The following is a 12,813-nucleotide window of genomic DNA, read 5'->3' on the forward strand; positions in this document are numbered from 1 at the left end:
ACCCGATAACCTGGGAGTGTAGCTCTCTGTCAGACAGCCTGACTGTCTGGAATAACAAACACACCTAAGTCATTTTCAAATACACCGTGAAGAATGTCCTAGAAAATAACAGCTATTGTCCTTACTACATAACAGCAGGTGCTTTGCATGGCAGGCATTTGGTAGTACAAGCCAGTGTTCTGAGTACAGAGAGGGTATCCCTTATCTGAAATCCTGACAATGACCATGATGAGGTAGCTTGAGCATGGGACCCAAGCCCATCACAGAATTCACTTGGGTTTCAAATAGGCCTTACACACTCAACTTGAAGGTAATCTCATGCAACAGTATGAACATCTTGTGTTCATCTGAAGTCAAAGTCACCGATTCTCCAGGGTGGCTGGCCATAGGTCCTATCTTTTCAGTCTTGTGTTCAAATAGAAAATCGTTTTCCTAAAACACACAAAAAGATGTTAGGCAGCTGCCAGATGTGTACATTTGGTACTTTTAACAAAGGTAAAGAAATCAAACAAAAGGAAGTAAAATGAAGAAGGCATTGAAGTCAGTGCCAGGAGACCTGCCGCTATTCTAAGATAGATGATAACTACATAGCCTCCATGTGAATTTGGAAGACACAGCATAAGCTGGATGTCATAAAATTATACCACCTAGTCAAGAAAAATGGATTTTTACAGTGCTAAAATCAGAATTAAAATAATCTCAGGTTCATGTTACTACACTGAATAAACCTATCCAAGTGCTTCCTTTTTTAAAAAAGATTTATTTATTATATATACATTGTTCTGCCTGCATGTATGCCTGCAGACCAGAAGAGGGCACCAGATTTCATTACAGATTGTTGTGAGCCACCATGTGGTTTCTGGGAATTGAACTCAGAGCAGCAGGCAGTGCTCTTAACCGATGAGCCATCTCTCCAGCTCCCTAAGTGCTTCTCATGTGGGGGTAAAATCTAACTCCTTCTGGCCTACAAAACTTTTAGTACCCTGTCCAGTTGGACTGTATTTCCTGTGGATTCAATCCTCTGTGCTGTGGCACCCAGGCTTCTGTTTGGAGTGTGAAGCTTCTGTCCAAGTCAGGGCCTTTGTCTCTACTAGACCTCACTGCCTCAGGTGTGCTTTGCCTCATCTTCCCCAAGCTGGCCACTTCATGTTAGACCTCAGCTCACCTGGCCTAGCCCCAGAGGCACTGTCTCCAGGCCTGGCTGTCAGGGCACTCTTGATTTGTTGGATTCATTTTGGTGCTAATAACTGTTAGAAAATCCCCATTTTCTACCTTATCAATTTTTGTCCCCATAAGAATATAAAATACAGGAGAGAAGTTTTTTTGTTTTGCTTATCCAAGTGTTTATAACATCTAGAAAAATGATGTACAATAAATATTTTTACATTGTTTAATTCACAGTTGAAGTGAAAGATGTTTCAATGGTAACGATTTTTTTCAAGAATTACCTTGGGGAGGGGCCTGGAGAGACAGCTCAGGGATTAAAAGCACGGACTACTCTTCCAGAGGATCCAACACCCTCCTGTGGTCTCCCAGAGCACTGTAAACATGTGATACACAGATAAAACATACAAGCAAATCATAATATAAAAATAAGTGAATCTTTAAAAAAAATTAAAAAGAATTACCTTGGGTTTCAGAATGGGGGGGGGCTGTTTAGATTCCCTCTTCCCCTTTCACCTTAGTTCCTCCTTAAGAATTTAGTTTGGCCAAATACCTGGTGTTCACCTTTAATCCCAGCACTCGGGAGGCAGAGGCAGGCGGATCTCTGTGAGTTCAAGGCCAGCCTGGTCTCCAGAGTGAGTGCCAGCATAGGCTCCAAAGCTACACAAAGAAACCCTGTCTCGAGAAACAAAACAAAACAAAACAAACAAACAAAAAACGCATTACAGAATTGTTATATCCTAATACTAAAAGTTGACCTAGCATGTGTGTGTGTGTGGGGGGGGGTCCTGCTTCTTTGCGAATTAAGTTCTTACTGGTATCAATTCCTAGTTCTTTTTTAATGCAGTCATAATTCTTCACTAAATCCTGATGTGCGAGCGCTCGAGCACCCACACGCGCGCACGGGCACACGCACACACAAACACCTTGAGCATTTTTTTTTTTTTTTCTCAAAGGGACTAGGTAAACCCTCACACAGAGAGACTTACTTTGGAATAACTACATTCACTCACCTAGGATGGCTGGCTGAATTACTTTTCAAATCTGAGACATACAAGGTCCAGGGGGCTAAAGACGGCGGTGAGGGTCCATGACAACCATTAGCATCTATCCATGTGATCCATACGGTTTTGTTCCCTGCTATCAGAGACCTCTCCGGAACTCTCACCAGGGATACTTTAACTCATTCTTTGGAAAGTCTAGCTGTAAAACCTGTACCTGGAAGATAAACAGAGATCTATGTCTCTGCCTCCAGGAGACCCACGCAAGCATATCAAACAGTTTAAGTTTATAAAGCTAGATTACTAACAATCTGTGCAAAAGGGCCAACACGCACCCTTGCCCTCTGATTTATTTTAGGGCTCCTCACCTTTTGATCCCCTGTCTGTTTTCTTGTTCTTTAGATTCTGGGGGAAGCCGACCACCGATTTTGCCACCAGGAGGAAAAGCAACTTCTGCCAAGCCCTTTTCGCCCCCAAGTGGCCCCCCGGCGCGGTTCCCTGTACCCTCACCAGGTCACAGGAGTGGTCCCCCAGAGCCGCCCAGGAACCGAATGCCTCCCCCGAGGCCTGATGTGGGCTCAAAACCCGATAACCTTCCCCCTCCAGTACCAAATACACCAAGACCTGTTCAGTCGAATCTTCACAACCGGGGATCCCCAACAGGGCCGGGAGCCCCCAGACCCCCGTTTCCCGGAAACCGAGGTGCTGCTTTTGGAGCCAGCTCTGTGCGCCAGAATCCCTCGAGCTCCTCCTCTCCGTTCTCCAGGCCTCCTTTGCCCCCGACTCCAAGCCGAGCCTTGGATGACAAGCCGCCTCCACCACCTCCTCCCGTGGGCAACAGGCCTCCCATCCACAGAGAAGCCGTTCCACCTCCTCCCTCACAGAACAACAAACCTCCAGTGCCTTCCACCCCACGGCCTGGGACCGGGTCACAGGCACCACCTCCTCCGCCACCACCCAGCCGGCCCGGCCCTCCTCCCCTGCCTCCTGCTTCCAATGATGAGATCCCGAGGCTGCCACAGCGGAACCTGTCCCTCACATCCTCAGCACCGCCCTTGCCTTCACCTGGACGCTCTGGGCCTCTCCCTCCCCCACCCAATGAGAGGCCCCCTCCTCCAGTGAGGGATCCGCCAGGCAGATCAGGTATGGCAAGACTGGGGGGTATCATGTCCCTAAAACCGTTCTCCCAAATATCTCAAGCGACAGTCACATAAACAAGTAAAGCCTTGGATACTGCACAATACCGATGGTGGGATGCCGTGACTGAGACTAAAACCCCCGGGAAGGGGCCATATAGTTTGTGCCTAGGAGGTGAGCAGACTGACTGACCAACAAGTACAGTGGTAGTAAAAAGGCGGGAGCTTTCCCACCCTGCCCTGCTCTGCTAATGGGAAGCTTGGCTGACATGGCTGGGAGTAAGTTCCCATCTCACTCGGAGTGGCTGTGACATCAGAACCAGAATCTCATCTCATCTTTCCCCTTCCCTCCCCTTCCCTCCCCTTCCCTCCCCTCCCCTTCCTGACATTCAGAGGTTAAGAGCACTTCCTATTGGTGTTAACAAATGTCCCAGCAGAGGCCTGTAGCTCCAGCTCAAGGGGCGGCCAGAGACTGGAGGATCTCTGGGACTTGATGGCTCCCAGCCCAGCCTAGAAAAAGGGAGCCCCAAGTTCAGGAAGAGACTCATATATTTTTGAAAAAATTGTTTCAAATGTGTAGGCAATATATGTCTTTATTTTATATATAAGTATTTTTTGAGACAGGGACTCATTAGATAGACCAGTCTAGCGTTAGACTCTCAGAGATCCATCTCCCTCAGCCTCTGGAGTGCTGGATTATATGTAGTTTTTAAATTTGCTTTTTCACTTTTTTCTCCTGGGCAACACTGTTGTAAGAGAGGTGACAACTACCTGACTGTTGGTAGACAGGGACCCAAGCTCCACAGTCTGCCAGCAGCACACTGGGGTGCGGGACCTACCACCTAACAGACTGAGATAGGGATTGACAGTTTGTCACCCCCTGTGCTTAGGTGCCTCCCACCCCAAGAGGAATAATCTAGAAGTGACCCCTACAATTCTCCAGACGACCAGTGTTTGTTCCTGGACACAGATCCTGAGCATCACAGAAATATGCTTGTATGATCTGCCATAATACTGTACGTCTAAAAACTTAGTGCTGGGGCCAGCAAGAAAATGGGCTCGGCCAGTTAGAATGTTTGAGGCTCACACATTTGAGGATTGGAAGGAGATGTTCAAGTTAGACACCTTTTCCACATGACTTTAAGACTTAGCTGAAATAGACATAGGATGTGTCATTGCAGATTATTGTATCTTCTTGTATTTCACCTTTATGATTGTTAGTTTTGGATATTTTACACTATTAAGTTTTAATCCTCTTTTAGACTAAAAGGGGAATTGTAGGGAGACACCCTAGCCCCGCCCAATAGTCCTGGGCCAGGTACCAAGTGGACCCGGGACTCTCCCATAAGGGCGTGGTGAAGGAAAGCCGGGGTGACGTAAGGGAGCTTCTTAAGGGCTGTACATGGAGACCTTAGCTCTCTTTCTGGCCTTGCTTGTAACCTCGCTCTGGCCTGCGTTTTGCCCTGGTGCTTACTTGAATAAAGAGACTTTAACTATCATGATTACAGTTCATCTTTTGGTGCTTGCTCCAACCTTTATTCATCACCTAATGACCTGAGCTTGTCCTCTGGAATCCAGGTGAAGGTGGTGGAGAAGAATAGACTCTCCAAAGTTGCCCTCTGACCTCCTTACATGTGCCATGGTGCAGACACACATACACACAAATAATTGAATTTTTTATTTAAAAAAAAAACAGATCTTCTAAAGACTTAAACTAATTCTATAAATATCTTACTCCTTTTAAAAAAGTATTTTTATGGTGTCACAATAATTAGTTCAATAACTCTTTAAAAGGATAAGGTGCTTTTTAAATGACATGGTTGTCAATATAAATAGATTATTTATTACCTGTTTTCAATTTCTCTATCTGGTGTCCAGCCTCAGTGGTAACCTGAAGCCATACAGCAGGTTGGCTGCCATTACAGGCACTTACCTCACATATCCACATGGGTTTATGTCCCCTTCGTGCTTATATACATGACTAGAAGGGCACCACTGTTTCTCATTTTCCCTAGTTAGTTAAGGGGAGTGTATTCAGCAGGCACTCCACCTTGCACAGTGATGACGACCACAGTGGCAATGTGGATATAAGGCAATGCTTCACAACATGTCTTGTCTTTTGCTCCAGGTCCCCTCCCACCACCTCCTCCAATAAGCAGAAATGGAAGCACAGCTCGGGCCCTGCCTGCCACCCCTCAGTTGCCATCCAGGAGTGGAGTGGACAGTCCCAGAAGCGGGCCTAGGCCTCCTCTTCCTCCTGATAGGCCTGGTGCTGGGGCACCGCCCCCACCCCCACCATCGACATCAGTTCGAAATGGCTTCCAAGACTCATCTTGTGAAGGTGTGTGATGTTTGCTTGTGTGAAGTGCTGCTTCTTGTTCTGTCATTGTAATCCACACCGCACCCACTAACATTTAGTTCTAACAGACACAGTGAGGCTCGCTATGACTTCCTATTGCAATAGCCTTTCTCTACTGCTTTCCAAAAAGACAGCTCATTTTTTTTCTAGTTTGTTACTTGTTTTGAGTTTTCGGTGTGGCTAACTTGTCAGAGATTCCAATTTAATTCACCAGAGATTTTGTAATGGTCCTTTTGTGTTTGTAAATTACCATCTTATGACCTACACTTCTAAGCAGTTGGCTGTGAGCAGTGGCCCACGGCTATGAAGTTGCTTCCTTCTGCCGTGTTACCAGTTAGGCTCAGCAGTTCTTCCAGAGGACCTGGGTTTGATTTCCAGAATCTGCAGGGTGACTCACAACCATGTATAACACCAGTTCTAGGTAACCCAGTGCCCCCCCTCCAGTTTCATAGGCACCAAGCACATACATGATACACAGACATGCATGCAGCCAAAACACCCATATACATAAAATTTAAAAGTGAAAAAATTTAATATATACCTATAGTGGGAAATTACCAATACGGAGTCAGGTAGAAATATAAGGGTATTTAATAGGGAAAAGCCTTACTTACAGAGCAACCTAGCAGCCGGCGTGGTAGTGGTCTGTACAGCAAGCAGCAAAAGTGAAACCGAAAGTGCAAACGCAGTCACTCTGACCACGCCCTCACAAGCGTGGTCAGGCACACCTGTAGCCAGCCCCTAAGTAGGCGTGGCTACAGCTTCCCCTACATTTACCCATTATTCCTGGGCCCAGTGGTGAGAAGAAAAGTACCCTGTATCTTAGGCCCCAGCTCCTGAGAGAGACCTGCTGGATTCCGGCTCACTCCAGTTCACATCATTTTGCTTCGCTTTGCAGGCCAGGATCAGTGAGGGAGCTGGGCGTACCAGTCACACTGAGAGTGTGCACATCCAGCCAGGAAACTGGAACTGGTTTCTCTTTGCCTTCTTCCCTGAGTCTCCCTAGCACATTTCTTGTGCTGAGGTTTTGTTTGTTTCTCCCCCAGATGAGTGGGAAAGCAGATTCTACTTCCATCCGCTTTCTGATTTGCCACCTCCAGAGCCATATGTACCAACAACCAAGACGTATCCCAGCAAACTGGCCAGAAATGAAAGCCGGAGTAAGTATCTCTGCTAGGTCGTTGTTCGGCCTCATAATGTGAGGGCCTGGGTTCCACCTGAGCTGCACAGGAATGCCAGGCTTCTTGCCTAGAATTGAATAGAAAGCCCCGTTTGGAGCTGTCTGCACTCTGGTATCCTCTCAAGCACACCCAGAATGAGAAGTGGCTCTTTGAAGGTGGCATTAGCAGCTCAGAACACCCCTGATGTATCAGTGTTGAGTTCTATTATTTTGCTTCTTTGGGTAATCTCCTCCATTTTGACCTTCCTAGAACAGCAAAGGGCAATCCATCTTTGATTCCTTCTAGTTTGAGACTGGCAAACTGCCATATAAATTAACAAAACACTGCCTTGATCTTTTAGATGTATTGTGGCCATAGTTTTGTAAAGTAGTGTATGAAAATGTTTAATAGATTTATAATCTCACAGAACAGATATTTCTTTTTACCAGATCTTCTTCCTGTTGTTATCCATCTAATTCTGACTTTTTGCACAGTTGTAATGTCAGCAGACCATTTATAGTGGTAGGTTTTTACATAACATTGCTGAGTATACAGGCCCCTATTTTATCACATGGTTTTTATTCCACGGGAGTCCATTAAGTCTGCAAACAAGAATTTGCCAGTATTGCACATTTGGATCATTTCCCATTACTTGCTAATGTCTGTACTGCCTGCCATAATGAAATGCGTCATCTTTCCCCTGTGGAAGAAGAAACGTGAACAAAGAGGTGGATAGACACATTGGAATTTCACAGCAATGCCTGCACAGGACTAAAAAAAATTAACATGAAATATGTAAAATTAGCACTGATGAGGTTGAAACTTGCAGAGGCCTAAGCCTCAGAACCTGATCCCTCAAGTCAGACAACAGATATACCACCCATAGCCAGGTCCAAACTCCCTAGCAGAGTACCTCACAGACATCCAGAGCCTGCTGAGCCCCTCAGCAGATTCTGGTCGGTGAGTTCCCAGCCTTTGAGCAGCAGAAATTAAGGCTAATTAGAAGCAAAGTGGCTGATTTCAGGAGGGAGGAATTAAAAAAAAAAAAAATGGCAGTTCTGGGTCAAAAGAAGAGCCAGGGCCACGGAATTGTGCCTTGGGTTACAGTGCAGGACCATACCAGCAGTTTTTATTGTGTGCGCTTTGAGTAAATGAAACACATCGAATATTTGGTTTGTGCCCCTGACTTCAAAGAGTTAGGAAATATTGTAGGAATTTCTCAAGAACAAATGCCAGAAGTAAACAAAACATTGTTACTTGAAAGAAAAACTCTAATCCTAGAAATTTCATTTAGTTGGGATATTGCATTTGTAGGCAACACATACCCCAAGTTATAACTATAAGGAAACTACTGTGTTGGTGGTTGAAGTTTTGAATGAAAATAAGTCTTCATGTGGAACAGATGCCTTTGGCTGTTTTGTGAATGAGCCTGTGTGTGTGTGTGTGTGTGTGTGTGTGTGTGTGTGTGTGTGTGTTCATCAACAGGGCATGTCTATCTGTTAAGGGAACTAGAATGAACTTACTGAAGGGGTTGTTTGTTTAAACTCTAAATACTTCCCCCATTTATCCATTTATCATAAGCATTCTTTTTTAAAAAAAAAACTTTATTTAACTTTATATGCATTGGCATCCCCTGGAACTGGAGTTATAGACAGTTGTGGGCTGCCATGTGGGTGCTGGGAATTGAACCAAGGCCCTCTGGAAGAACAGCCAGTGCTCTTAACCACTGGGCTATCTCTCCAGCCCCCATAAGCATTCTTAATAGAATTTAAATATCACTTTTGTTTTTAAATCAATAACAGAACTGCCTTCCCATGACCCCTGGATTTCAATGTTATAGCTAAACATGTCCTTTCTTTATGACTCCAGTGAGTGACTTGAGGACCAGATCAATGGCCTGCTCCCTCTTACAGATTTCTTAAGTGACATAGACCCTGAAAGAGAGTTGGCATCTAAAATAGTTTTTAAATTGGTAATTTTTTAGTGCCACCCCCAATTTTACAGATTTTGCTTTCAATATTAATGGAATGTACAAATTTTAATAGCAAGTCATCTAATGAAAATAAGCTTCTATCAGATAACATGTTTAATTCTGCTCCTCTAGCTGCCTCGGCCTCTCAAACAAAGTGGGGGTACACTTTGAATGGTCCCTCATTGCAGCACTGTACAAGGCCACCTCTTATCTCACTGGCCACTTGTAGTAGATCAGGTGACAGTCAGATAGCATGACTGATGGCTGACTTACATCCAGATAAGTCATTCACAGATGACTTCTCAAGAAAAGATTTAGGGGCCTGGAGAGATGGCTCAGAGGTAAAGAGCACTGGCTGCTCTTCCAGAGGACCTGAGTTCAATTCCCAGCACCCACATGGTGGTCACAACCATCTACAATGATATCTGGTGCCCCTTTCTGGCGTGCAGGCATGCATGTAGGCAGAATACTATATAATAAATAAATAAATAAATCTTTAAAAAAAGATTTAGTTGGAATGATAAGGAAGGGGTAAGAAAGAACTGTCATGTTTTCATCGCTCAGACACTTGCTCTATCCCAAAAGTCCCTGGTCCATCCATTCCCTGTGGGATGGCTGCTGAGGAACCAATCAGTGCAATGCTCTAAGTTAAAACAAGGGCCAAACCAATGTGCACCAATGACAGGTGCCTGCAGTAGACCTGCCCACAGCATTTGAGCATCTAGCCTCATGCCTCATAGCGGTTAGAGCCTCCAAAAAGCATGGCAGAAGAATGAACATTTTTAAACCTGGTCCCAGCACAATAACCCACAAGTGGGCTTTCATGGCTTTAAAAAGGACACAGTAATAGAGTGAAAAGGAAAACACAGAAAATATTTTGTAATCATATCTGATAAGAGATTAATATGCAGGATTTATAAAGAATCCCTATAACTTAACAATTTTGGAGCTGGGCGCTGGTGGTGCACGCCTTTAATCCCAGCACTCGGGAGGCAGAGGCAGGTCAATCTCTGTGAGTTCGAGGCCAGCCTGGTCTCCAGAGCGAGTGCTAGGAGGGCTCCAAAACTACACAGAGAATCCCTGTTTCGGAAAAAAAAAAAAAAAAAAAAAAAAAACAAAAAACAGAACAAAACATAAAACAGTTTGGGGCTGGTGAGATTTCTTAATGGATAGAGGCCTCAGCTGCCAAGCCTGACTTCAATCAATCCCTGGTACCCACGTGGTAGAAAGAGAGAACCAACTCCCATTAAGTTGTCCTCTGAACATGTTGTGGAATATTTGAGCACCCTATGTCCACAATAAATAAGTGTAAAAATATTTTTAAAGACAAAAATTAAAAATAGATTCAACATTGCAGTAGACATTTTTAAAAGAAGATATGTACATGGCTGAAAAGCATATGAAAAGTCCCTCAACACTAGTAATCTTTATGGAAATGTAAAAGGCTACAGCAAGATACAGCTTCCCCGGATCTATACAATACAATTCAGTGTGCCACCAGTAGTTACATTTTCACTGAGTATTAGTTTTGGAAAATGTTCTAGGATCCTAACTTAGGATCCGAGAAGAAAAGGCACCTGTGTCTAAAGGGAAAACACACACAATGTTGGTCTTGGGGAACCAAGCAGATGTGAGTTTTTTGTTTTGTTTTTGTTCATCTGTATTTTTAAAACCTTTGATCCATACACAGTATAATTATTTTTACATAACTGTGAGGAGGTACTCAGTTGCCAGCACCCATCACCCCTACTTCCAGCCTTGATCTCTGGCTAAGGCAGTGAGCACCTTTGCAACCATCTTGGAGTTTGCACAGTAAACATAAGCTTCTAACGAAAATTATATTTCATCTGTTTTGTTTTGTTTTTCTTTTTTGTTTTTATCAAGGTGGATCCAACCGAAGAGAAAGGGGCGCCCCACCCCTTCCTCCCATCCCGAGGTGATCTCTGCCTGCTGGTCTCTACCCAAGCTCCAAAGCTGCTTGTGTTGTTGCTGTTTGAAAACTGCGCACCCCCTCCCTTCCTTTGTCCCTCTCAGAGATAGTAGGAGGGAATGACGGAAGCTGAGGTGGGGATTCGTGCGTTTGGTGGGGGGAGGGGATCAGAAATGATGCACCTAGCTGTTTATGTTGTATATATTCTTGAGCTATTGCTTGTGTCAGCTGCAACCTGCCAGGGGTTGGCTGCTGGAATCGATAAGCTTTTGTTGCAAATAGGCAGAGACAAATTGTATGCCAGCTTTCAGCCCCACACAGTCAGACATTCACTGCTTATTTGCTATAGGCTATAGTTGTTAAATTCCCTGAGAGCTGGTTTTGTCCATGCCTTTCTCTCTCATGTGGTCTCAGGTCTATTTCCATGAACCACAGATGGCCCTCCCAAAGCAAGTTGCTGAGTAAGCCTCACGGAAATAAAGCCCTGTGGTTGCAGGATATCCAATTTTTGGCAGTCTGAGGTAGGCTCCTGGGAAGAGCTGTCCAACAGAAACATACTGTGAGCCCCATAACCAATCTTAAAATGACCAGCAGCCATGTTTTGTAAAGGTAAAAAGAAACAAGTGAAACTTAACTCTGCGCATCCATATAGAAATTATTAATGAGATATTTACATTTTTGGTACTAAGTCTTCACACTCCAGTGATCATCCTTTACTTAGGACAAACACATCACTAGGTTTTGGGTATCCAGTAGCCACACGTGCCTAAGCACCATACTGTCAGACTGTCTGGATCTGGAAGATGGGAGCTAGTACAGAAACCGCTTGTCTAAACAGACAAATTGAGTTTTAGCAATTCAAGAGATGCCCCAAGACAAGGACAGAATTCTTCATCATGTTTGGCAGACAGTGAGAACTTGGATTTTGGTCCCTTATTTTGCCTTTTTCCTCAATATGTCCAACTATTTCTTCAGAGTATCTCTGTCAGAAGTTGACCTAGTACAGTTTACAGTGGCTGGAATAAAGCAAAGAAACTGAAAGCTGGTGGGCGCTTCCTGGCTCAGAGCCAGCGGCTGTGCACTCACTGGTCAGTAGATGGGTTGCCTTGAAGATCTCCGGTGGCCTTCAGTCCTCTACCCCAGAGCAAACTTCTCCCTCAGGGCCAGCAGGAAAGTTCAGGAAGGTATAAAGCCAGAATTATGGGAGTAGGGGATAGATTTGAGATGATGGGCAGAACTTACAAAACCCACTGGGGTCAAGTGGATTGAGGAGCTTAGCAGTAGAAACTGGAAAGAAGTGGTTTTGAATCTCTGGGGAGAATCCCTTGTTCTGGATCTATGCAATTAAGTTCCACTACAGGACCACAGAAAGGACCGGGCTTGCCTTTTTATATATATATATATGATTTTGTTTACAAGATTTTACTGGGACTTTTAAATCTAGCTATAGAGTTGGAAAAAGATTTCCATTTTGATGTTTTATATAGTTAATGTTTAATATTGCCATTGTCTCTATTAAAGCACATGGCCACATGTATGTATCTACCTGAAATTTGTATTTTGGGTCCAGTGTATTGCTCACATGTTGCTGGGAGATGCTGACAAAAAAAAAAAAATCAATCCAAAGAAAAATGGAAAGACATTCCTATTTATAGAATAATTGTTTCATTTATATGGAAGCAGAACTTAGGAATTCTAATAGTTGAAATGTCTAATAAATTATGAAGTGACTGATTTGAATATATTGTATTTTTATAACTTTCCTTGCCAAAGCCCTGAACTTGGTGTTTTAGAGAGTCATTTTCCTCCCTTCTCCTCTGCCATTTGTCTGTCTTCCATGAGAACGAAGAAATAAAGGCTTAACAAGCTTGACTTTTTTTTTTTTTTTTTTTGAGACAGGGTTTCTCTGTGTAGCTTTGCAGCCTGTCCTGGCACTCGCTCTATAGACCAGGGTGGCCTCGAACTCACCTGCCTCTGCCTCCTGAGTGCTGGGATTAAAGGCGTGGGCTACCAACGCCCAGCACAAGCTTGACATTTTTTACTTCTAACATTTTTATAATGTATTTTGAATTCTTTGAGCTGATGTTCACT

The 12,813-nt window shown here is 44.1% G+C and overlaps 1 protein-coding gene across 1 annotated transcript in view; it reads left to right on the forward strand.

The window, feature by feature from the left end:
* The window catches only part of Wipf1 (WAS/WASL interacting protein family member 1), a gene marked incomplete in the record, with an annotated part of 108,155 nt that extends 95,561 nt beyond the window's left edge, over positions 1–12,594 (forward strand). The window contains 4 exon segments of the mRNA XM_035447152.1: positions 2,568–3,308; positions 5,430–5,642; positions 6,707–6,820; positions 10,677–12,594. Of these exon segments, the coding sequence (XP_035303043.1) occupies positions 2,568–3,308; positions 5,430–5,642; positions 6,707–6,820; positions 10,677–10,732 (1,124 nt within the window).
* Positions 12,595–12,813: the final 219 nt, after the last annotated feature.

Source organism: Cricetulus griseus, chromosome 6 (genome assembly GCF_003668045.3).
Source record: "Cricetulus griseus strain 17A/GY chromosome 6, alternate assembly CriGri-PICRH-1.0, whole genome shotgun sequence".
Lineage (NCBI taxonomy): Eukaryota > Metazoa > Chordata > Mammalia > Rodentia > Cricetidae > Cricetulus > Cricetulus griseus.